Raw genomic sequence first — 23,982 nt, 5'->3', positions numbered from 1 at the left:
CCTCGAGTCCTTTGAAAACCTTCTATAAAGATGGTTCATGCGATTCAGGACCATTGCTCTATTGTTTGGAAATTTAAGATTCTCCTTGAAAGGTAATGACATTTCATAATACCCTTCTTCATTTTGGTGGATGTACTGACCCATGATCTTCTTGAATTTCAAGTGGTCCTATGAAAATAGTTGACCTTTTTCTGCATTGATATCATTGAAATCTGACTCAAGGGCCCTGTTGGTTTCTAGAGGGGTGCACATTTCTTCCCGTACGGATGTTTTGTACACGCAGTGGACTTCATATTTGTTGCTCTCTCCATGTGCCACTTAAAATGCCTCTGGGATTTTTTCTCACAAGTATTCTGTGAGAAACTCCTATCACGTCCCCTGACTCCTCTGCCAGGTTTATGTGCCCCACAATGCTCCATCCCAATTCAGTCTCTATGGCAAATGCCTGGTTGCCCTCACCAGTAATAAAGTTCTTCAGGGCCAAAGCTTGTAGACAGTTGTGCCCAATCAGAAGGCCAATCTCACAGTCTTGCAGTGGTACAATTTTGTGCGCTATTTTACGAAGATCTAGCTGTTTTGGGGGTCAGAATATGTGACACGTCGATAGAGATGTAGTTCCTGAAGTAAGCAGTTGGCAAATATACCTTTGTGGAAGAGTACAAACCACGTACCGTCATGTTCTGGACTCAGAGGCAGCTAAGCCTTTGGTCCTTAGACGGCATTGCTGTGAGCCTCAAAGTTATTGATTCTGCTTGAGCTCCAAGTTTGTCTGCTGTGTCTCTCAAAATGAAGGTGGTATCAAATTGCATGTCCAGGAGTGCATACTGGTTGGATCATGTGTACTAGCAACAAAAGAGGCACAAACATTGAGCAGATGACAGGTTCATTCCTGGATATCAAAACTTTATGGCACACTGCACTTTGAGTTTCTTTCTTAACCTGGCTTCTGCCAGTGTCTCATGTGTCTCCGACCAAGCTGTTCCTTGTCTCACTGGATGTTGTCTCATGGTGAAGATTTGTTGGGTGTTTCTTGTTGCATTTTTGGCAAATGCACTTCTGGGAGCATTTTCATGATAAGTGTCCCGCTGTGAGGCATCCATAATATAAGCCATTTTTTTTAATGTAGTCCTTTTTTTTAACAAGGCTTTGTTGGAGAAAGTCCTGCATTCAGCCATAAAGTGACTTTTACCATCACAGTGGAGGCAGGTTTCATTCTGCATTTTCTCTTTGAGTGTGTCAGTTGTCGATGCAAAAACTTGGCAGCTGTAGTCTGTTTCCTTCTTTGGTTTAATGACTGATCTCCATTGGTCCTCAAAGATCCTAGTGAAGTGATGGGATCACAGGCCATCTGTGTTTCACTCATCATGAATTTCACAAACTGGTGAAATGATGGGTATTCACAATCGGTGTTTGTTTGTTTTTGTATACACAACCTTCAGTCATCTTGTCATGACACAATCTAATAGTTTTCTGAGGAGCTTCTGGTATTCTCTGCTGTCATTCAAGATGCCCAGACCTTTCACTCCAGTCATGACTGCTTTGCACTGATTCAAGAAATCTGAGAACTTCCTGAGTCCTTCTCCATCTCTTCCTGTGATCTTGGGTCATTTGTCTAGCTTATTCCTGAATGCCTCAGTTACAGCAAATGGATTGCCATATCAATCTTCCAGGACTGCCTTAGCTCGCTGGAAGGCATTGTTTGAGCTGAGCATGAGATAACCTCTGATCGCATTCCTCACTGCTCTGCCAACATATCTCTTGAGGTATTATATTTTCTCTGCATTGCTCATCTTCTTTATTTTGACGAGGGACTTTAATGTCATGTTCCAGTCATGATAGATGGGTGGGTCGCCTGTGAATACTGAGGGTTCAGGAGATGGGAGGCGACTGAGGCTAACTGTTGTGGCCAATGTCTCAGCTAGTTTCATGATGTCCATATATTCTAGGCAGGATTGTGAGGTGTGTGCAGACGCGGTTGTTGGTGTTCTCTCATTGTTATTCTTTTCCATATTTTGGCTTGCTGATTGAAGAGGGATGACACATGCAACTGATTTCTATCCAGTGTCTGCAGGAAGAATATTGATGGCTGTCTCAGTTACCACAAGTTGTGACGAATCCTATAGGTGTCCGAGTTTCACTGTTGCCCCATATGAACCCACACGACGATCACTGATGTTTAAATGAAATTTAATGTGACGAACTACATTCATACCAGCCACACCATGAAACTGTAACAATCAAGAATTAACAAGTTTAGTGACATCGCCAAAGTTCATATAAGCAAACACGAATACATATTTGAATTACAGGCCCATAGAATACAATTGTACACAAAAGCCTTATTGTTACTGGTACGACCACTGTTACAGCTTAACAAACATATTAATTCAACACGGGATCATGGCAAGATAGAAACAATGAATTAAGACCTCTACTAAATATCTTACACATTTCGACTCTTACGTTATCAAAATCAAGAAAATCTTTGAAAGTTTCCAAAAGATAGACAACTCAATACCTCGTTCGACCAGCAGGTGCATGGGGAGTTCCTAATTCCAAAGCCTCCAGTGTCTATTATAAGAAATCCTACGTGATTGTGACCACGCTAACCTCAGAGTGAATCTACTTATCGGTATTCTTACACGCTTGGTTAACAATGATGGCATAATTATAACAAAACATATAACATGTATGAAGTCAATATAACAAAACACTCAAATATACAAATAGATTCATTACAACATCTCACAAACATCATGAATCTCTCACTAACACCAGCTTATTACCCCGACACTTGGAAAAAGCTATTTATCACCGATTCCAAAGAAACAAACAAACAGGACTAATCCTGACAACTTCCATCCTATCAGTCTGTTAAGTTGTCTTGGCAAATTGATGGAGAAAATAATTTCAAATTGACTCCTTCATTTCTGTGAAATAAATAACATACTCCCCGAATCTCAAAATGCTTCCACGAAAACAAATAGATCACCTCACACGACTCACTGAATCAATTTACAAAGCATTCAATAACAATCAGGTTACCATAGGCGTATTTTTAGATGTTGAAAAATCATTTGAAAGTGTTTGGCATAACGCAATTAAGTATAAATTAACTAATTTGAAAGTAAATCAAACTATTATCAAATGGATACAATCAGGTTACCATAGGCGTATTTTTAGATGTTGAAAAATCATTTGAGAGTGTTTGGCATAACGCAATTAAGTATAAATTAACTAATTTGAAAGTAAATCAAACTATTATCAAATGGATACAATCAGGTTACCATAGGCGTATTTTTAGATGTTGAAAAATCATTTGAGAGTGTTTGGCATAACGCAATTAAGTATAAATTAACTAATTTGAAAGTAAATCAAACTATTATCAAATGGATACCAAACTTCCTAACAGATAGAACAGCTCAAGTAAGTCAACAAAACCTTATCAAAATCTTGCAAAATAACTGCAGGCGTGCCCTAAAAATCCGTCCTCTCTCCACTCCTGTACATTATTTTCGTCAGTGATTTACCTTTTCCTAGTCTAACTTACAATTAACAATACGCAGACGACATTGCTATCTGGAGTATTTCTAGAAATACGCTAATGGCCATGTCTCACGTTCAAGAAACACTAAATACTGTCGTGAGCTGGAGCAGCAAGTGGAGAGTGGTTTTAAACCCATCAAAAACGCAAGCAATCACTTTTTATAAGAAATTAAAAAGGCACAGAAAAACTATAGAAAAAGTAAACATCTCACTCGGCAACACGCCTATTAATATAAACAAGCACATTACTTTCACCTCCAGATTAACATGGGAAAAACATATTAACATCATACATTTATCCATTAAAAAACGCATTTCACATTTGATGACCATAACTAGCAAACACTCAAAATGCTCAGCAGAAATCATAATTCAAATATACAAAGCTCACATCCGTCCGTTGATTGAATATGAATGTCAAGTCACATACAATATGTTTAACAACACACTACTGAAGGTCCAAATACAATAAAATAAAATATTACGAGCAGCAAACCGACTACCAACATACACACATGTCATCTATCTATACAAAATCAGTAATCTACCTACCCTCAGAAACAGGGTCACAGAAATATCATTCAAATATTACTTAAAAACAGAACATAGAAATGAAGTAACTGCGTCATTATGTAAATTAGCCAGCGCTCCTACAAAATATATCTCACCATATAACATATTTCAACAATTACAAACCACTCAACAAAATGCATAATTATAAATAAGGTGAATATATGTTTGTGTTTATATGTTTCGTTTTTTTTCAGATCCGGGCTCAAGACAGGTAAAATATTCGGCGCCTGTCCTGTGAAAGTTGGTTTTCTCTGGGCATTCCCGTTTCCACCACATCCAAATCTCAGGCATTAGATCTTTAGATCCCAGCCAAGACAATATTCTTGCCCGGCCTCGAATCGTGCAGTTTGAGTTGATGTCTCGTCGGCTTTTCTGCCTGTGGGCTCCGGCCTGGCCTACTTCCCTTATGCCGCCTTTATCTCGCTCCCCCTGTCTCACCCATCATTTTCATAATGCCCCATCTCACTTCATCACCTTAGACAAACCAAATCAAATTACAATAAAACTTCCACATAAAAGTAAATAATCTTCCATGAGAAACCACAATGTTTCTGACCATCCCTGTTAGGGAGAGAATTCCTCAAACCTCTCTCTCTAAATGCTTATTTAAATCACCAATAATCTTTTTCTAAAACTCCATGTTGACATCTTCTGTGGTTCCAGCATGAAACTCATTGAAACACTGAAAATGAGAGGTTTCCTCCTTCCAAATGTGCTTCAAAGAATGACAACTTTCTCCGAAATCCTTTAATGATTCTATAGATATCACAGACAAGGTTATTCTTCTCCTGAAGTTTCAAATTCAATTCATTCATGTGGGATGTGATGTCAACCAAAAATGACAACTTTGACAACCAGGTTGGATCCGACAGAAGTGGATCGGCTCTATATTTCTCGATAAGAAATATTTATTTTTCTTCTCAGCTTATACAAACGAGACAAGACTTTACCGCAGCTAAGCCACCTCACCGCCGTGTGATAAGGCAAGTCACAGAAATCCGAATCAATTTCTTCAAGAAATGCCTTGAACTGGCGATGATTAACTGCCTGACCCCGAATGAAGTTCACTGCAGAAATGACTGGTTTCAGTACGCAAGAAATATCTAAGTCTTTTTCCACAGAGTGCTTGCTGATGTATGATGCAGTGTATGAACAGTGCTTGGGAGTTGAATATCTTCCAACTGTTTCCTGATCAGCCCCACCAGACTCTTCTTTACTCCAGCCATGTTTTTCCTTCATCAACCGTTACACCTCTAAGCTGATTCCACTGAAGGTTACAGTCTTGCAAAGTTTTATGCACTTCCATGAAAATGTCTTCTACAGTTGTTCTTCCGTGCATGCTGCAAACTGAAACCAACTCTTCCGTGATCTGAAAGTCCAAATTAACTCCACGAATGAACACGAGAAGTTGTGACGTACTCGAGAGATCAGTAGACTCATCCAGTGCCAGAGAATACCATAGAAAGTTTCTAGGTTTTTGACATATCTGTAATGCGATGTTCTCTCCAAGTTCTTCTGCTCTCCAAGTTCGTACAGCTGAAGTTGCTGAAAGACTGATACTTTCAAAGAAATTGACACAGCTCATTTGCTGCTTCCATCATACACTCTTTGATGAAGTTGCCGTCAGTAAAAGGTTTTCCTCGCTCTGCCATCCTATGCACTATTATGCAACTTGTACGAGTGACAGATTCATTTTCAGCAAACTTTCTCGTGAAGAGATTCTTTTGAGATTCAAAAACACGTTTCATGGATTGAAATTTCTCAGAACGGAACTTTCCTGAAAATTTCAAATATGTTGATAGATGTTTTGTTTCATAGTGACGCCGAAGATTGTACTCTTTCAAAACGGCAACTCGTTCGGTGCATATCACACAAGTATCTTTCTGGTGTTTTGTTTCCACAAAGAAATACTTTTCTCCCCATTCTTCATTGAAAGCACGACACTCAGAGTCCACTTTTCTTCTTTTAAAAGCAGCCATAACGATGGGTGAAAAAAAAAACAGGACCTAAAAATGAAAAATGCAGAACGCTGTGAAAAAAGTATTGTACTGGTCCAAGAACGCACAAACAAAATATATTGAAACGTACGTTTGCCACGACACTTACCTAAGAACGAGTTTCGAAAAGCGCATAACCCGACTAGTAAGAGAAATGAGCTTGCTGAAGCGGTAACCCTAGGCCGCTGAATTTACAAGACGAGTCGATAGGACGAGGGTTAAGTCTATACTTGTTTTAGAAATCCTAATGCTTTCATAGGTACGTGACTCGATATGAATAAATGGGCAGCAAGGACGAAAGAAGAATTTTCCTATTGGTTAAAAATGCGCGTGACAGCCTTGTTTCTTTTTATCATAACGTCTTGTGTTTGTCAGCTTAAAACGCTCATCGGTGTGATTTATTTTGTTATGACAGTCGGACATTTGATGAAATGTCACTTTTTATTTCCAAGCGGCTAGCTGCTGGCGGGCCGGACAAAATGACTACGAGGGCCGTAGCCGGCCCGCAGTCCGTAGTTTGGTGACCCCTGCTTTAAACTAAGCCCCTGCCAAGTTCGTTTCGTTTTGTTTCGTTTAGCGCGGTCACAAATCACGTGGGATTTCTTACAATAGACACTGGAGGCTTTGGAATTTGAATTAGGAACTCCCCATGTACCTGCTGATCGAACGAGGTATTGAGTTGTTTGTCTTTTGGAAACTTTCAAAGATTTTCTTGATTTTGATAACATAAGAGTCGAAATGTGTAAGATATTTAGTAGAGGTCTTAATTCATTGTTTCTATCTTGCCATGATCCCGTGTTGAATTAATATGTCTGTTAAGCTGTAACAGTGGTCGTACCAGTAACAAAAAGGCTTTTGTGTACAATTATCTTCTATGGGCCTGTAATTCAAATATGTATTCGTGTTTGCTTATATGAACTTTGGCGATGTCACTAAACTTGTTAATTCTTGATTGTTACAGTTTCACGGTGTGGATGGTATGAATGTAGTTCGTCACATCAAATTCCATTTAAACATCAGTGATCGTCGTGTGGGTTCATATGGGGCAACATTATTATTATTAATTACTTGCTGCCAACGATTCACACGCTTCTGAATGCCACTTCTACAATATTCTTGGGCTTTGGGCTTTGCAAATGTGATCCTTGCTGTATGAGGCCGTGCATTTTCCACAACATCTTTACGACTGATCAAAGCAGGTCTCTTTTCTTTCAGTGCAAGTACATAAGTGCTATATACAATACATTAAAATCTATGAAGTATTGTACATTATACATTAATATTGTAATGATAGTTACAATACCTATATTATGCATAAATATTAAAATATTACCAAATATTATGAGGTTCGTGTAAAAGTATTCAGGAAAACTGAAAATATAAAAAGTTAAAACATGTATCTGCATTGCTAGGCCCAGTGCTACCACTTATTTGTCTGAAGAAACAGGTTTTATAGGGCCGTGAATTCTTTAAATAGGTGCCTGTGACTTGTTGGCGATACATTTCTATGATAAACTGACAGAACACAATCCACTTGTTTCAAAATTATGTATTCAAAGCAAGTCAAGTGTATGTACAAAAAAAGGCATTAGAAAAAACAACTGTATAATGAAATTGCATACACTACATAGATTCGTACATAATTACGTAACGAAACTTGTCATAACTATCGCTTTTAAAATAAATAACTTTTAACACTGTTGTTATGAAAACTAAATAATTATTAAATTTCAAATCACTAAATACATAAAATAGTAACTCTTAAACTAAACAGTCTTGTATATCCAATACTGTTTTCTTTTTATCAGAAACTTAAGAGTTTATTTTCTTATTTAAAATAGTATTGTGGCCTGAAAGAGCAACTTTATCATAGAATTCACACAGGAATTTACCTGCAGCAATTTTAAAGAGCTTGTTTTAGATTCTACATAGATTTTCACCAGATTTCACCCAGTACTACTGTATCTTACCATTTTAAGTGAGAACTCTAAAGGACCCACTTGTGATTGTAAAAGACAGGTTTATACTTTTTTTATTATTTAACGAGAACTCTCCAAGCTTTTTGTAACTTCAAAGATAATTTTCCTTTTTGTTCTTGTTGGTGCCATTTGAATTTTGCCTATAATTTAGTTATGTGCTTAAGTAATTGTCAAGTTCACTAGTGAGCGGATAGGGTAAAAGTTATTCCACAAGATAGTGGAACACAAAATATTTTGAAAATAAAAAGTACATGGTTTGTTATTGTTAGGTAGTGTGTGTGTGTTTTTTATAGCAAAGCCACATCAGGCCATATTCTGAGTCCACCGAGGGGAATCGAACTGCTGATTTTAGTGTTGTAAATTCTTAGACTTACCGCTGTTCCAGCGAGGGAAGTTATTTGGTGAGGTTGAGTCGATAGTTACGTTTGTTGTGTTTCGATTTGTTTAGAATTTCGCGCAAAACTACACGAGAGCTAGCTGCATTAGCCGTCCCTAATAAGCAATGTAAGATGTGGGATTGACCGTAACTTATAACGCCCTCACGGCTGAAAGGGCGAGCATGTTTGGTGTGACGAGTGCCTTAATTATCTGGCCATGCCGGGGCTTTTGTTGTGTTACATTACAACTTGTAGACAATTTCTGTTTGTAATTCTATTTTATATGATGGTTTAAATTTCAGGGGTTAGCACACACACTAGCAAGAACATATTATTTAATAGCCTTTGTTGCTAGTCACACACGTTTTTGTTTTAATATGCAAAAAGAAGCACGATATCTTGTCATATATCGTGCAGTTTTATTTTGTTGTTCTTATGTAAAAGTGTCCAGATTTAAATTAGATTTTGTAAATTTGCATTTACTGTCTAATTCTTTGTGACTCAACCACTGCAACCCTTGGAAAAAAAAACATCTGCATAAGAGAGCCGCAGACCTCCCATTTTGGCAGGTCTGGACTTCTCTGCTTTGCCGAGAATCTTCGCGATACCACAGTACAAAATATATTTTCAAAAACTATTGTCAGCCAAATTCTCTTAGCTACATATTTCTTGCACCTGACAAAACTTACAATAAACACAATGATAGTATTGTGAAATAAGGGAAATGTTTCAACAATCAAACAGATCAAGTTATGATATTATTCTATAATATAATTTCAATGCATAGAAAATTACATTTTTACGTGATTCTAGATACGCAGTTTCTGCAAATGAAGTCAAAAGATGAAATGATCAGAAGAGTAAAGAATTTAGTTTTTAATGAAAAAATGTTAAGAGTATAAAGTGCTTGAGCAATGTGGACACTAATTTGTCATAAGTGTATGTATGGAGTGTTCTAGCTGACTTGTAACACTATAGTACAATCACCCTTGTCAGGTGTACTTTTCGTAAGCGAATATTTATTCACGTGTGCATTAGTTGTGATAAATGTATTCTTTGCACCTGTGATACAAGTGTCACAAGCATGTAGCTTTGCTTCCCACTGATTCATTAACAAACAACTACAGCTAACACATCTATCTCTTGTATGTGAGTGAGCCTTCTATTGCTGTCTAGTTGTTAGGATAACAAATATTAATTCCAATGGGGAAAGAAGGAAATAAAGTTGCAAGCACTGATCCCTATACAAATAACCAGTAGAGGTTAATATCATGTAAGAACTTCTAACCATAAGCAAAACACACCATCTGTACATGATTACTTCTGGATATAGATGAAGTAGAACTTAGATAAACTATAAAACAATGTTGATTTCTGCTTCAGGTCATGTACAAGTCACATAATGTGTTTTCTAACTACAACTTGTACCAAAATGGAAATGTTAAAAATTTTTAGTGAAAAATGTGTGCTAATGAAATATTCCAATCTGCAAGATTGATCATATTATAGCAAAATTAAATAAAACATTGAGTACACCAAGTTCAGTTTTGGTAGGATGCATGAAACTATTTCTCAGTGAGCTTCATTTTGATAGATAATTTCACTTTCTCCTGAATATTTCCATTCATTCCAAACAAACCTATCATTTGCTGACATTGCAAACAAATCACCAGGTAAAACTATTACTTCCTTCAAATGTTGTTAAGAGTTTATGCGTTACTTATATCTCTTTAATACAAAGCTCCACTACCTGCCAAATATTTCAGTGTCAAAACTAAAATTATCCTTTTAGTGATATGAATGAAACTTATGGGTACACTGTAACTTCCAATTCTGCTTCAAATATAAAACACTTTTAACATTCAGATGAAATTCTTTATTTTTCATTCATTGGTTGACAATGATGTTATCTGTGCAAGTGACCCTTGTAAGTGATACGACATTCATGAGCAATTTTATATAATGTTCAGGTGTGTGTGATACACTGTACCCATATAAATACGTATGTATAATGCCACAAAAAATGTGCATATAAACATCATGTATCATTATCTATACTTATAGTTCAGTAGGCCTGCTCCACAGAAGTTATGATACTACTCAGAAAAAAACTTTCACACAGTAATACATGCACATGTTGTTCCCATGTAACCCCCAATCCTTGTATTATTCTAGGTATGATGTACCTGCCTAAGAACTACAAGGACAATTAAAGTACTGTAGCACATAATACGAAAGACGTTATGGTGGCCCACAAAAATAATACAACACACCTTTTTATACTTGTAATTGTTAGTACAAGCTACTTACATCTGGCTACATTCCTAGATCTTCAATGGTCAAATTTCACCTTGCTTCATGGCAAGTAACACCCAAACTAGATCTGGGTCCTTTGTATGTTTTCCCAGGAGTTTTTTGTGGTATGCATCCATCATTGGAATCAACATTTGCTGTACGATTCGATGTCACTGCCATTGCAATGCCTTTCACTCCAATGTAATGTCAAAGATCAGGCCTTTAGGAGATAGAAGAGGTGTTTGGAAAGACAATCGATTGAGGTAACTCTCTTGAAACATTGTGATGCACTATGAAATTATTTCTCTTGGATTTTTAAAGTTCATAATCCATTTCATTGATGTGCTTTTCTGCTGCACAAGTAGTGTCTGTAATTTTTTACAAATACTACAACTGCATTTAGGAGTCATAAGAATATGATTAGCTTGTATCAATATACATTCTAATTCATACTGCACCAATAACATTATGCTCCAGAACCACTATCATTGATGTCGGTGTCCAGAAGGAATATACAATATTTTCTTGATGTAAGCCAATACTGCAGCTTCTCCTAAAGAACATTTTAGTGAGTGAAATGCATGGTCACACTCCACCTAAAATGCATTTCAGCTTTACTCAGAGTGAACAATTATTCATCAATCTTGGAGAAATTGACCAAGAATCACCAATGCCATAACTTAAAACCTAGAAAACTGGCAAACTTGTTTCCTTCCTGGTTATGGCCGGTATTGAATTACTGCAATTTTTGAGACCTGATCCCTTCTAACAACATAACCAAAGAATTATACCTCTATGTGTGTAAGTACACACTGCTCGGATTTGAATTTCAAAACTTCTCTCACCTGCTAAAGAGGCATGCCCAGGTTCTCAGCAGCAAACAAATGTGTAACAAAACACAGAAGCTTTTGACACAGATAAGGCACATTTCCCATTGCAACCTTTTCAGTGTAAGCTGAATAAGCCACTCAAAAGTTGCAGACACATTACACACAGGCCAAATGACACAATGTGGAATTAGTACATACAATTTTAGGCACTCATAGCAGTTTTGACTCTGCTTGTTTCATTCAACTCAGCTTATCAGCACTTGAAGGGCATGTTTAAAGTATTGAACCACTGGGCATATACCAATGAATTCAGATATTCATCTTTCTGTGGGAGTGTAAATGCATCACTGCAGATCAACAAGTTCACGTTTTTAAGATCAGTAAGAGCGCTGATGTGTCCTTCTTTCTGACAATCATCACTAGTAATTACCAGGCACTTTCTGGTAATTTTCTATCTCAGCACTAGCTATATCCCTAGTGTGTCAGTGGAACCTGCACAGTGATTGTTTTATTTGACCTGTGTCTTTTGCATTTATGTGCTGGTGAGTTAATGGTGTCCAATCCAAATTTCCTTTTTATTTCCCAAAGAGATCAACATATGCAACCAGCAATTCACAAATTTACTATTACAGTTTCGAATTAAGATTACTTGCATAATCATAAACCAAGGATTTCAGATATTCTGGCAGCCCTGTGTATCTTTTGGACATGGTGTGAAAGAAGCATCCTGGCTATTCAGCTAGTTCCAGCTACTTCCACTTTGCTTACAATGCTGATGGCCACTTCAGTAGAGATTTGATCTTAAAAATGTCTATAATTACAGGACAACATTGAATAGATAGGTATTTGTGGAAGTGAAGCCTACTTTCTGAGAAAAAACAACAACAGGGTATTTAATGTATTTGTTCTATTACTGAATAATAAATATAATAAAAACACACTAGACATACTCCATTGTACATCACAAAACATCAGTTATGTATTTGGAGATACAGTAACTTTCTCTTCAACATGCATTTATGCCGTACACTGTTCTTGGGCCTGTTCTAATTCGTTGGATAGTTTTCCTCCATATATCTGTTGCACAGCTGAAACAGACGTTTTTTTTTGTAGGACCATCTGTAAGATTCCAACACCTGAACCACTATTGAAGGCAATTGCCTTTGTTTTGTGAGTAACTTTGTTTCTCCATCCACATGTAGTTGATCATTATTCAACAAAATAAAGTAAGTATCAACTAAATGAAGTGGTGGATACACTTGTAGTTCAGCAAGGTCAACCAAGATTGTGGCAACATTGGTGTTAGCCAGATATCCAGCTCATGTCCATATATCTTTATTAGCATATAATAAGTACCATCCTGTCCTGCTTAAATGAACTGCACTGGCCCTAAAAATTTTTGATGTAAATTAACCCATGCACCTCTCTTTTCTCCTGGTTGGTGGCAAGGCCTGGCATAGGTTCCATTAGTTTCCTGAAGCAGGAGTTATACTAGTTATAGCTTGCCTACAACTTTTCTGCTCTGCTGAACAATGGTGTGGATTTTGCACATCTTTTACTGTGGCAAGCTGTGGTTAGTTTAACATACAGTGTTCTACCAGCCCACAAACAAAGCAGATGTTTCAGTCATTCTTTCTGCAGTAATGTCTGTTTACAGGTATTGGAAACATTTGCTGCAGTACAAACACCATTAAAGGCCCTCAGAAGCATTGTTCACTCACTTATTCACATTGTGGTGGTTATAATGCTGAGATGTTTCTGTAGCTGACTAGTCTTCAGTGTAAAATGGACTTTTTATGATTTTGGCATCTCAGGATGGCATTCTGGTTAATGTACAGCTGCAATAGATTTCTACCACTCCTGTGCCTTGTTCAAAGCTACCTCTTCAAACCTAGTCATTTAAAACACAGCCTCCCTTAAGGTGCAGATGTCTCAAACATCTAAGTGATGTTATATAGCTTTGTTTGATAGTTCCTTCTCAAAATCATCCATGGAGGTATTATTGTAATCTGCTTACACCAAAGTAAAATAAAGAAAATCATCAACATAAGTGGTAAACTTTCTGAGGCAGGCCTCTTTTACAATCCTGGTAAATTCCCCAGTTAACAAGTTTTTTATCATTTAAGTGGTCAATAGAGTAAAAGTTAGCATGCCAAGAGTTAATATCTTGTGTGCATTAAAGTCTATGATTCCACACATTGCAAGCAATGATCTATTTAAAATATATAAGGAAAAAGTCAAAGTGGAGTTTATGTCAACACCAACTTGACTCATTTATGGTTTTCTAAGGCATATAGTGGTGTTGGTGACTAGGGGTACCTACAATTGGACTAACATTTGATTCCTGCTCCTGTGGACAGAATGAAAAGTTGCTGTAGAAACTTGTCTTTTAACTTTATGTGACCTCAAAGTTCATGACCAATGTGTACCAGTTGCATTTCGTTCATCTTGGAAAGGTTTTTGTCTGCACTGTGAATTACCAACACTACCAATGCTTGCTGTTGCTCTTGACAGTGAGATTCATTAACCAGCAGCACTGCCAGTCTTCTTTGGCTAGTCACAGACATCAATAACCAGGATTGGTATTGGGTTGCTCATATCAGTAACAATCTGAGATTCTTCTTGTACTCTCCATTTAGATTCAATACCTCTAGCTGCAAGTCATTTCATAATCCCTCAGTTGTCTGTGCAAGAGTACTGTTTAGGGACAGATCCTGTTAAGCAATTCTGAAGGTCCCCTGGTCACAGCTTTTCTTCCTGAGTTTATAGCAAGATGAAGATAGTATATAGTATTCTATGCAGCATTCGTAAAAGACCTATGTTCAGAAGGGGACTTCTGGACCCTATTAATTATTTCATTGAATCATGGTCTATCCTCAACACTGAATTAAGTCTTTCAACTTTAAAATACCATTTATGAAGTACAAAACTTACATTACAGAGGTACAAAGAACATAGAAAGTATCACCCATCAAAATAAGAAAAATTGTCATTAATTTCCCTTGCAGATAAACATAGTAATCCAAATTATACTAAAATGAAACAGGACAATATTCATTGAATTAAAACAGAAAATTTGACTAAAATGAGTTGAAAAAACAAAGTGAGGCAGATTTTGAAATCTTCAATACATTTTCTAGAAACTTCAATATTCTGTTCTAGAATGAGAGAGTAAGACATTATATCAAAAAGGATATATACAAGGAAACAATAGTTTCTCTCACAGTGTAGTTATTGGTTATCCCAAATAAAGAGTTTATCACCTAGGGACTTCTAAACTTAAACATAGCAATGCTGCTGTAGGGAATAGAGATATAAGATCTGAAACTGAATTTCCACAAACATTATCCACGAGAAGCATATAAAAATACAGTGGAGCGCTGTTAAGCCACGGTATTTAGGGGGGTCAACCTGCTTAACCACGGCTTAAACCTTTGTGACTGAAAAGTCGAAGTCGCCAACAGCTCCGCCAAGGAGCCTCATCCGGGCCATTGCGTGATCATTATATCGGATTATCGAATTAAAAATAATACTTTAATTATTGATCACTTTTTTCACGGATTTACCGCGGATTAACTTTAATGTATGGAGAGGTGGCCACCATAAAGCTGACAGAGAGCGGATGAGGTAGATTAACGGTCGATTTCTATTGTAATATATTTTATTTATTTCCCAAATTAAAGCAAATCCTTTTTTAAATATCCCCTTGAAGTTATAAAGCCAGGATTAAATTCGTAAGCCGCATTTTTACACGTTCTTAAATTAGCGGTGAGCCGCGATAATCCTCGCTCTCAAGACTTGCTACAACGGCTTAAGCGATTTTGCGGTTTACTGGTCCGCGGCTTAATGGCGCTCCACTGTACCTAAGAGGACAGATACCTTGACCAGGTATATCTAGCAAATGAAATAAGGTAGAAACTGTACATGATGGATTTCCTGTATTGAAAGTCTGTAAGCACACTGAAAGCATCTGTAACGGAAACATTTTGAAAATTATAGTAAACTAAACAGTTATCTCTCTTTCTAAACTAAGAAAGGAAGAAAGTACTTTTCCATATACCACAATATTTGTATATTTTGTGACTTAGTTTTGTAGATTGAAATCATGAATACTTACTCTTTCAGAACAAATGAGATGTTAAGGTACCTATTATTTTTCAGTGGTTTTGATCTATAGATATTTTGGTTAGTTTCATTGAACTCATTCTGCATTTTGTAGATGTTACTGAATGATTTTAGCTTAGTGTTATTTTATACAAAATAGTTGTTATCCACAAATTTTATTAACTACATTTAATTATAGTGTCATAACATTTTTTTTGTATAAAATACTCAAATATAACTTCAGATTTGAGAAGTCAAACATGATCTCACTTTTTTTATTCATATTATATTTAACTTGTATCCAAAGTTATGAAATCACTAGAGGTTAGAAATATTTGTCACTACTTGTGAAATAGTTAATTTCAGTTATCACTGTAAATTGTTTGTTGCAATCCTATACCATTTACACTGGATATGAATTAATCTCAGTGGCAACCAAACTTCGTTTATGTATGTTGTTGTATTCATTGAATAGTGACTGTTGTCATGGTTAAGTGACTGGCCAGTGAAGAGCCTTCAGAAGAAATGCTCAGCTCTAAAAAAAGATAATGTATTTGCAGATAGTCAAACAAAGGGTATAGAAGTTTTCCATATAATCAATGCTAAGAGGCAGGAGTCTATATAAATAAACTATTGTTTCTTTTTATGCTTGCTGTTAATATTCACTCTGCAATTAACTTTCTATATTTTATTTTTAATTTTCTATTAACGTTAAATTATTTTGTGTGGATTAAAATTAATTTATATGATGTATACTTCATACACGTCCAAATTTGTACTGGCATTAATGCTTTGTAATTTATTTAAATTCTGATTTTTTTTCTTTTTTTTTTGCTTGAGTGGAGTTTTGTGTTGTATGTTATACATTGGTCAGGTCAAAGGTCTGTAATATGTATCTTTTTTTTTTAATATTGGAAATATAACTGTGATTTGTATCCTTATTTTGATGAGTATTTTAAACTGTCATAATTTTGTATACTGTAATTTCATTTGAAGCTGAGTTTTCATTTTATTCTCTCTTAAATTGTAATTTCATCTTTTTCTAACTTTAACCATAATTATATTCAAGTTATTATCATTATTATTTTTTTAATATTTGTTTCTTGTTGGCTGATGGAGTTTTGTGTTTCTATTCATTGTCTTTAGATGTCACTTAAAGGAGATACTAGAGCATTTTATGACAAGAAGTCTCATATTTATTTTATAGTTAAGGTTTGGGTAAACCCTGAAGATATGGAAGGATTACATGTGGTAGTTTAAAGCCATCACACTTCACTCTTTCTAAACAGGTGCAGAATCTTTATGTGGATGTATTTTTCTAAATTTCCATGCAGTTTCTGCTTGTAGGTTAACACTCCTACGAAAAGACGTTTCTAGTCCTGATTTCTCCAAGCCCGTTCCCCTGGCTGTGGTTTCGCTAGATAGTAGATAGGGACAGTGGGAATCTCGTTAATCCATTCAAATGGCAATTTCATTTAAATACAAAATTATTAGCCTAATATTAATAACCTTTCAAGTTACTCTGGGGCCTATTAGGCCCCACTTTTCGTAGGAGTGTTAATTACTTGTATGTTAACCATGTGTCACAAAGTTTAAACATATATTACTCCTCATACAGAAGTAAGGTTATATAGTACAACTTTTCTTTGTAAGTCTCAAGTTTGCACATGCATCTTTCATGTATGGACTTTTAAGAAGCTTACCTTATCAAGTGTATTAAGAAACATTTATAAACTAGTTTGGAATATGGATGTAAAACAATGATTAAGGTATGGAACCTAAGGAATACAGAGAACACACTAGGATCTTGGGTCTGACTATTTGAGATGGGACATTCACACAGTTCTGTTTCTTATCTCGAGCTCTCATTTATTCTTGTCTTTCAGTTCTTCATCCAGCACGTTTAGTAACAATAATTTTATATTTTTTAAAATCACTTTTATTTCCTTTCCACATATGTTGCAAATTATTTTCTAAATATTTCCTAAATGTTGTATTGCAGATACTTTCGCCTATCTGTTGGAGGCACTTCGTGTTCAAAACATTTCCTACTCAGAACACCAGTGGTGCATGTTATTACAATATTACTAATGACTTAAAGTGCTTTAGGGACTCATGAACCTTATAGACCATTGCCTTACAACTCACGTTAATCCTTGTAATTCAAATAAAACTTTCCCTTGATGGTACAGAATTTACTTTTCTCTTCCTTATTAAATTTTAGGTTGACATTTAACTTTAATTGTAATTCAGCATAACATGGCAAAATGTCACAGTGAGTTATATTTTCAAAATTGCTATTAAAACTCCAATATATATTTTCATACAATTTGAATTATTTACAAATCTTTTATCAGGTCTGAAACAGAGCATTGTTACATAGTTATCCATGGCTTATTCTTATTAACAATAAAAAAAACTGACTTCTGTCACAACAGGTATATATACTTCTTGTTCTTTTCCATAAATAAGCTGATTTATAAATTATTTGGAGTAACCTTTTCTCACTCAACTTCATACACAAAACCTCTCCAAAACCTTTTTTGACATAAAATATATTACTCTCTATAAGAAAAAAAAATTTTCTTCAGTGTTTGATCCTGAAGAGTACATTAGGCACTTCCAATGTTTTGGATGAGGCATTTATTAGTTTTTGCCACAGATTTTGTATGATTTCAATCTCTTCATTACTTTTTTTTAGTTAATACTATCTTTTCTGTTATATTTTCCCCAGCATTAGGGAAAAGTATTTCCCTTGGTATTCAGTGTAATTATTATCAAGTGTTCTTCTCAGTTACATGTCATTTTACTGGTGACCACTCAAGGTGTGTAGGTTATCAGTTGATCTGTGATAAATTAACACGAACTTTTTAAAATAATTCTAACAACTAACAGGTGAAAATAAAGAATATCATCCTATACGTCAACCACATAACATTTGCTTTTATCTAATGCGAACAAGGCCTTTTGTTAAATACCACAATTCATCAAGGCAAACCCTTATTATCACTCGCCATATTTTTACTATAGAAGGAAATCACTTGGTTGTTTTTAACAATTTGCTAAGCTATTTTACTAAAATATTCCACATAAAAAGCCAACAAAAATTAATACACACAAATGTGAGTACATCAATATCACTACAATATATAAAAATAATAGATTGTATCTAATTTGAGAGGAATTATTATTTGTGTACATTACACCTTTTTATTTATGTTAAAAATATAAATAATCATATAGTTAGCAGTGTTTTAGTACTACACTAATTCTGAAACAACTGATAACTTATAGCAAATTCAGTACAGAGTATAAATTACTGAAATATAACTAAATCTTGCATATAACTTTGATGTAATGTTGTTCAGCACAAATGCTAAAAGCAGCAGAAAATTAAAACAAGCACATGCACAGTCAGTGATTGAATTCTTTATTTACACTCATAGAAGAAATATTACACCAAATCCAATAGAAACATTACATTTAATAAAAGGAGCTTAACATAAAGAAAATTGTCACAAATACTTAATACACTTAAATGATATATTGAGACATTCATATTCTGAACCAATATTTATCCCAGCTGCAAGAATTTAGTTCCAAGAAACTCGTACCTGTATCTAATTGACTCTGTTTGCTAAAATAAGCTATTTATTTTTCATACAGGTGAAGACAATGGAAAGAATTATCACTTCTGTTCCTTAGTCCATATCACTCTCAAATGAGTGTTTCAGTTTTATTTCCTAATTATATACGTATGCATACATATATTTTATCAAATAATTACAAATTATCAACTCTTACATGATTATGTGATTTAATGACCTTATTATTAATATTACTCTGAAGTCAAAAACCTCAAACTACATGTATTATTATTGCCCATCAGACAGAGTTGCCTATTGCTGGTGTCTTTCTCACCAATTTCTGGAGAAGTAATACAAAAATGTAAAAAATAAAAAGACAGATCTCTCATATCTTTATGTATTGTAGAGAAAAATGCTTTGAGGAATATGCTGAGGAATCACTTAGTAGCCTATTCCTGCTTCTCCTCTTAGCCCCTACATACTCTAAGGAAATGCATTGAGAAAATGTAACTGAAGTTATTTACAGGATAATAAAATTTTGTTATTTTAAATTCAGACTTTAATTTTGTTTAAATATGAAAAGTATGAACAAAGAATGCAAGACAAAAGGTGATACACTTAATATTTTAACATTTTACTTAGTTGTACATTTCATATATTTAGACAGGTAATGTAGTGGAACCATTAAGCATGAATAGTAAACCTGAAAATTATACACTTCTGTACCAATTAGTGGTTTGTAATGTGTTACCCATTCCTTTCTCTTTACCAATGACAGTTTGATTTCAACCACACAAAATAAATGCATTTAAGATATAACACAAACACTGATATTTATCCATTTATACTACACAACACATCCAAACCATATCTATAATTAATTATTACAACAGTTTAATATATTAAACTATCAAGTACAAGAAAATATAAAATAACTTTAAAAAATACCAGTTACAAGGAACTATTATCTAAACCTCAAGTATGGATTTTAGCTTTATATGGTAATAATTTATGTAACTGAAGGTAATCACCAATTACATACTAGGACTATCCAATTTCACATGCAAATAACAGGAGCATGAACATCAAAACAATGCTTCCACATGCCACCACCTACAGCTATGCATAAAAAAAATGCAACCTATCTTAGAAAATGAAATTTGAAAAATAACTTGATTTTAAGTCAGTAATAAGTTATCAAAAGTGATACTTCATATATCATTAAACTTTGAATGCATACTATTTAATGCTACTAAGATGGATAAACAGGTTTTCATTACATAAACTTGTTTTAGTTAAAGAAATTAGGTAGGCTTAATCAGAAAGTCACCAATTAAATTCAAAACCATTCATTGTCAATAAATCTATAAAATCTGCAATGACATTTTTTATATATTGTACATAAACAAAGTCTTCTTAATTTTCATAGCAGAACATCAGTATGACTGAACTTATTTAACCTTTTTGATGCTTGATAAGTCTGTAAAACCATTGCATACAAACATTTGTACTAAATGACACACAACATCTAGCTCCATTGTAACAAAAACCTGGGTCTTTGTATGTGTGTGTGGGTGTATATAAACATCAAATTAAATATCTATAGGTTTTGATGCACTGCCATTGACTAGATAACCATTTATACAGCAACCACAAATGGTTACTGAAGATTACAGATAACACACACAAATATAATTACTCAACATTATAAACAGCACACAATTTTATTCTTATGTGCACATTTTTTCACTTTTCTACAAATTAACAAATCATAAAATGTACCAACTGGGAAATTTTTCTCTAACAAATCACTTGATTTTATGGAAACTTAAGTATTACTTCAAATGACATTAGGACAGAAAAATATTTTTGCCATACATTTTATTCTTCAAAATACTCTTAAACATTATATAAAGTAAAATTTAATGAAAAACAAAGTTATTTCTTAAAATTTATTTTGACATATTAAAAAAATTTAAAACAAAATACCTTCCTTAAAACTTTATTAAACTGTACCACATCAATAAATAAAACATAATTTAATCCTTGTCTACTATTCTTAAAGCACTTCTGATAGTTGTAAAATAAAAAACAAACAAAATGGACAAAAATGTACTCAAATTAAAAAAAACTATCACATTTTAAGATTGTAACTTGACTAGATAGCATGAAATGTTCACTCATTTTTGTGACAAAACCACTTTCAATACATGAACAGCTGACATCCATTCTGTAAAAAATTCTAAAGAGAGAAATGTTTTTTGTTCTTTTTGCAGAACAAATACAATTAAAAACCCAAACTACATCATAATTCTAAAATGGTAGACACTAGAATTTAAATATGAATTATAAAAGAAAAAAATATTGCTATAAATTTAGGCAAACAGGAAGTTTTCAGTTATAAAGTGGTGCCACATACTTTATTGACAATGAAATAGTTTATTTTTTTTAACAAGATCACTATTTACTGGCTTGCTGTGCATTCCAATATCTAATCAAAATAGAGATCAATTATTCTGTTAAATACATTCACTTAATGCAGAAACTTGTATATTAACAACAACAAAAGATATATTCTAATCTGTAACTGTATCACTTCAATAAATATAAAAGTCAGTCTTTGTCTACTATTCTGAAAGCAATTCTGATATAGGCAAACTAAATAGCAAATACTCACACTGTTGGAAATGTGTTATATGTACATTAAGTACATTCTAAAAACAATCAGACACTTCGTTAACAAAACAGTCTTTCCAAAATTCTAAACTTCTGTTTTCAAGTGACAATATTTCTCAACAAAATGTGTTAAATGGAAGTCATGAATGATGCCCATAGGTCATTTCATAAGTTATCTATAATTAATATGCACTGACCTCATAATACAAAGTAATAATATTATAAACAAGAAGTTTCAGAAAAAGTTAAACATATAATATCACATGTATGTAGACAACCTTAGAAATGTTTGTTATGCATCCCAAAAATTAAAGAAATCATTGCTTCCAGTTATAACCACACAGCTTCAAGTTTTTAGGAATCACCTCAAAACCTTCCAATTCTTGAACTATAATGAAAACATAAAATAAAAGTTTCAAATGATTAATGTTTAAGTAATGTATTTACTAATTAAATATTTAATAATATATTGAGTAACAATGTAAGGTTAAAATAGTGTTTTGAAACAGCTGTAGCATTTTATTACAAATAAATTCATTCATTCTTATTAAACTATACAAGTTGTTGTGTAACACTCAGTGCTAAAATACTTTTTAATGAAAGAACTTTTTGTACAAATTCTAAACATCAGACTGTTCTTACTCATTCTTGTTCAAAATTTTTTTTAGTTCGTAAGTCTTAGATTGAATTATAGCTCAAAGCTCAATTTATGAAAAATATTTCCTGCTTTATAAGAATTATAGTTCTAATACTGGCACTTGTTGGTAGATATAGAAGACTACATCCATTTAAGTATAGCATGAGTGTTAAATTTAGTTATTTTTTGAAAAGATGGCTTATCCCAGGTGTATGAATTATACAATGTGTAGTTTAATCATCGTGAATTGGTGCTTGTTACATTATTGCATTGTGTTACTAGAAGCTTTTTTGTTTTTCTCCTTGTTTTGACAGAGTGTTATTGCATCATATTATTGAGTAATGTGTAAGACATTCTATGTTTCTACCAGTCTATAAATATGCATACAAAATGTAGCTCAATTAAGATAAAAAATTAGTTAAACAGACAACTAGAGTAAGATTGTGTGTTTGCAGGTTTAACAGTAGATAACTTATAGTAGCACTTTTTTTTTGAGTGAACTTCTTGCAGAATGTATTGTAACATAAGATTAGAGAAGAATATGTCTTGTCAATTGTGTTTTAAGGATTTTGATGTAAAAAGATAATTATATAAAGCTTTGGATACAACTGTGGTAATTAATTGTGTAATGAATATTTGTATAGATGTTTGACTTGATTTGATATATCATTTTAAAACAAGTGGATTGTGTGCTATTTGTTTATTGTTGAAATTTATTGCCAACAAGTCACAGACACTTACTGTAAAGAGTCATTCACATCCAAGCATAAAACAAATTGAAATTTGTATTTTACTCCTTTACTTTTGTTCTGTATATTTGTATACTTGCCTACTATTCTGGTCAATAACAAAACTTGTATTTGCAAATGATAAGTTGATGTTCCTAATTTAATTTTATTTGTAAGAAGAAGAGTAAGTGTATTAAAGTACAAAATAAGCTGTCAGTCTGTTAGTTTATTTACACCAGAAGATATTATGTGGTTGAAATTCATTAACCTGACAAATGTGTTGTATTAGAGGGCTTTCAGCAATTACATATTTCCTATAATTTGTACCACTATGGGCCAACATATAATTAAGTAACTAGTGAATTTTATCTTTTAGCTAGACACAAAAACTTTAGTACTAAAAAGTTACTATGTAAGAAAACATATTAAACTTAGTGTAGTTCTATTACTCAAATAATAAGAATATTTCATATATGTACTCACCATCAGTACTCCCCGGTTTGCAAAAAGTTAAAGCAAAAATCTTTAAATATCCATGTTTCACAAACAATTTACAGACACAAATCAATGTTTAGACACTATCTAAAACTAACAGAGCAATTTCATTGTTTTCTTGAAAGATCAACAGCCTTTAAATACTATATTTTTTCATA

The 23,982-nt window shown here is 33.9% G+C and overlaps 1 protein-coding gene across 2 annotated transcripts in view; it reads right to left on the bottom strand.

Moving 5' to 3' along the window:
* Positions 1-19,114: 19,114 nt before the first annotated feature.
* LOC143258427 (uncharacterized) overlaps positions 19,115-23,982 on the bottom strand; it is a 32,592-nt gene continuing 27,724 nt past the window's right edge. For both annotated transcript variants that reach the window (XR_013032278.1, XM_076517346.1), the window contains exon 8: positions 19,115-22,352. Coding sequence is in view for 1 of the 2 variants with exons in the window: in XM_076517346.1 (XP_076373461.1) it covers positions 22,282-22,352 (71 nt within the window). In the remaining variant the exon portion in view is untranslated. The remainder of the gene's footprint in view (positions 22,353-23,982) is intronic.

This window comes from Tachypleus tridentatus, chromosome 8 (assembly GCF_004210375.1).
Source record: "Tachypleus tridentatus isolate NWPU-2018 chromosome 8, ASM421037v1, whole genome shotgun sequence".
Taxonomy (NCBI): domain Eukaryota; kingdom Metazoa; phylum Arthropoda; class Merostomata; order Xiphosura; family Limulidae; genus Tachypleus; species Tachypleus tridentatus.
The sequence above is the reverse complement of the archived record's forward strand: the minus strand, read 5'-3'. Positions and strand labels throughout refer to the sequence as shown.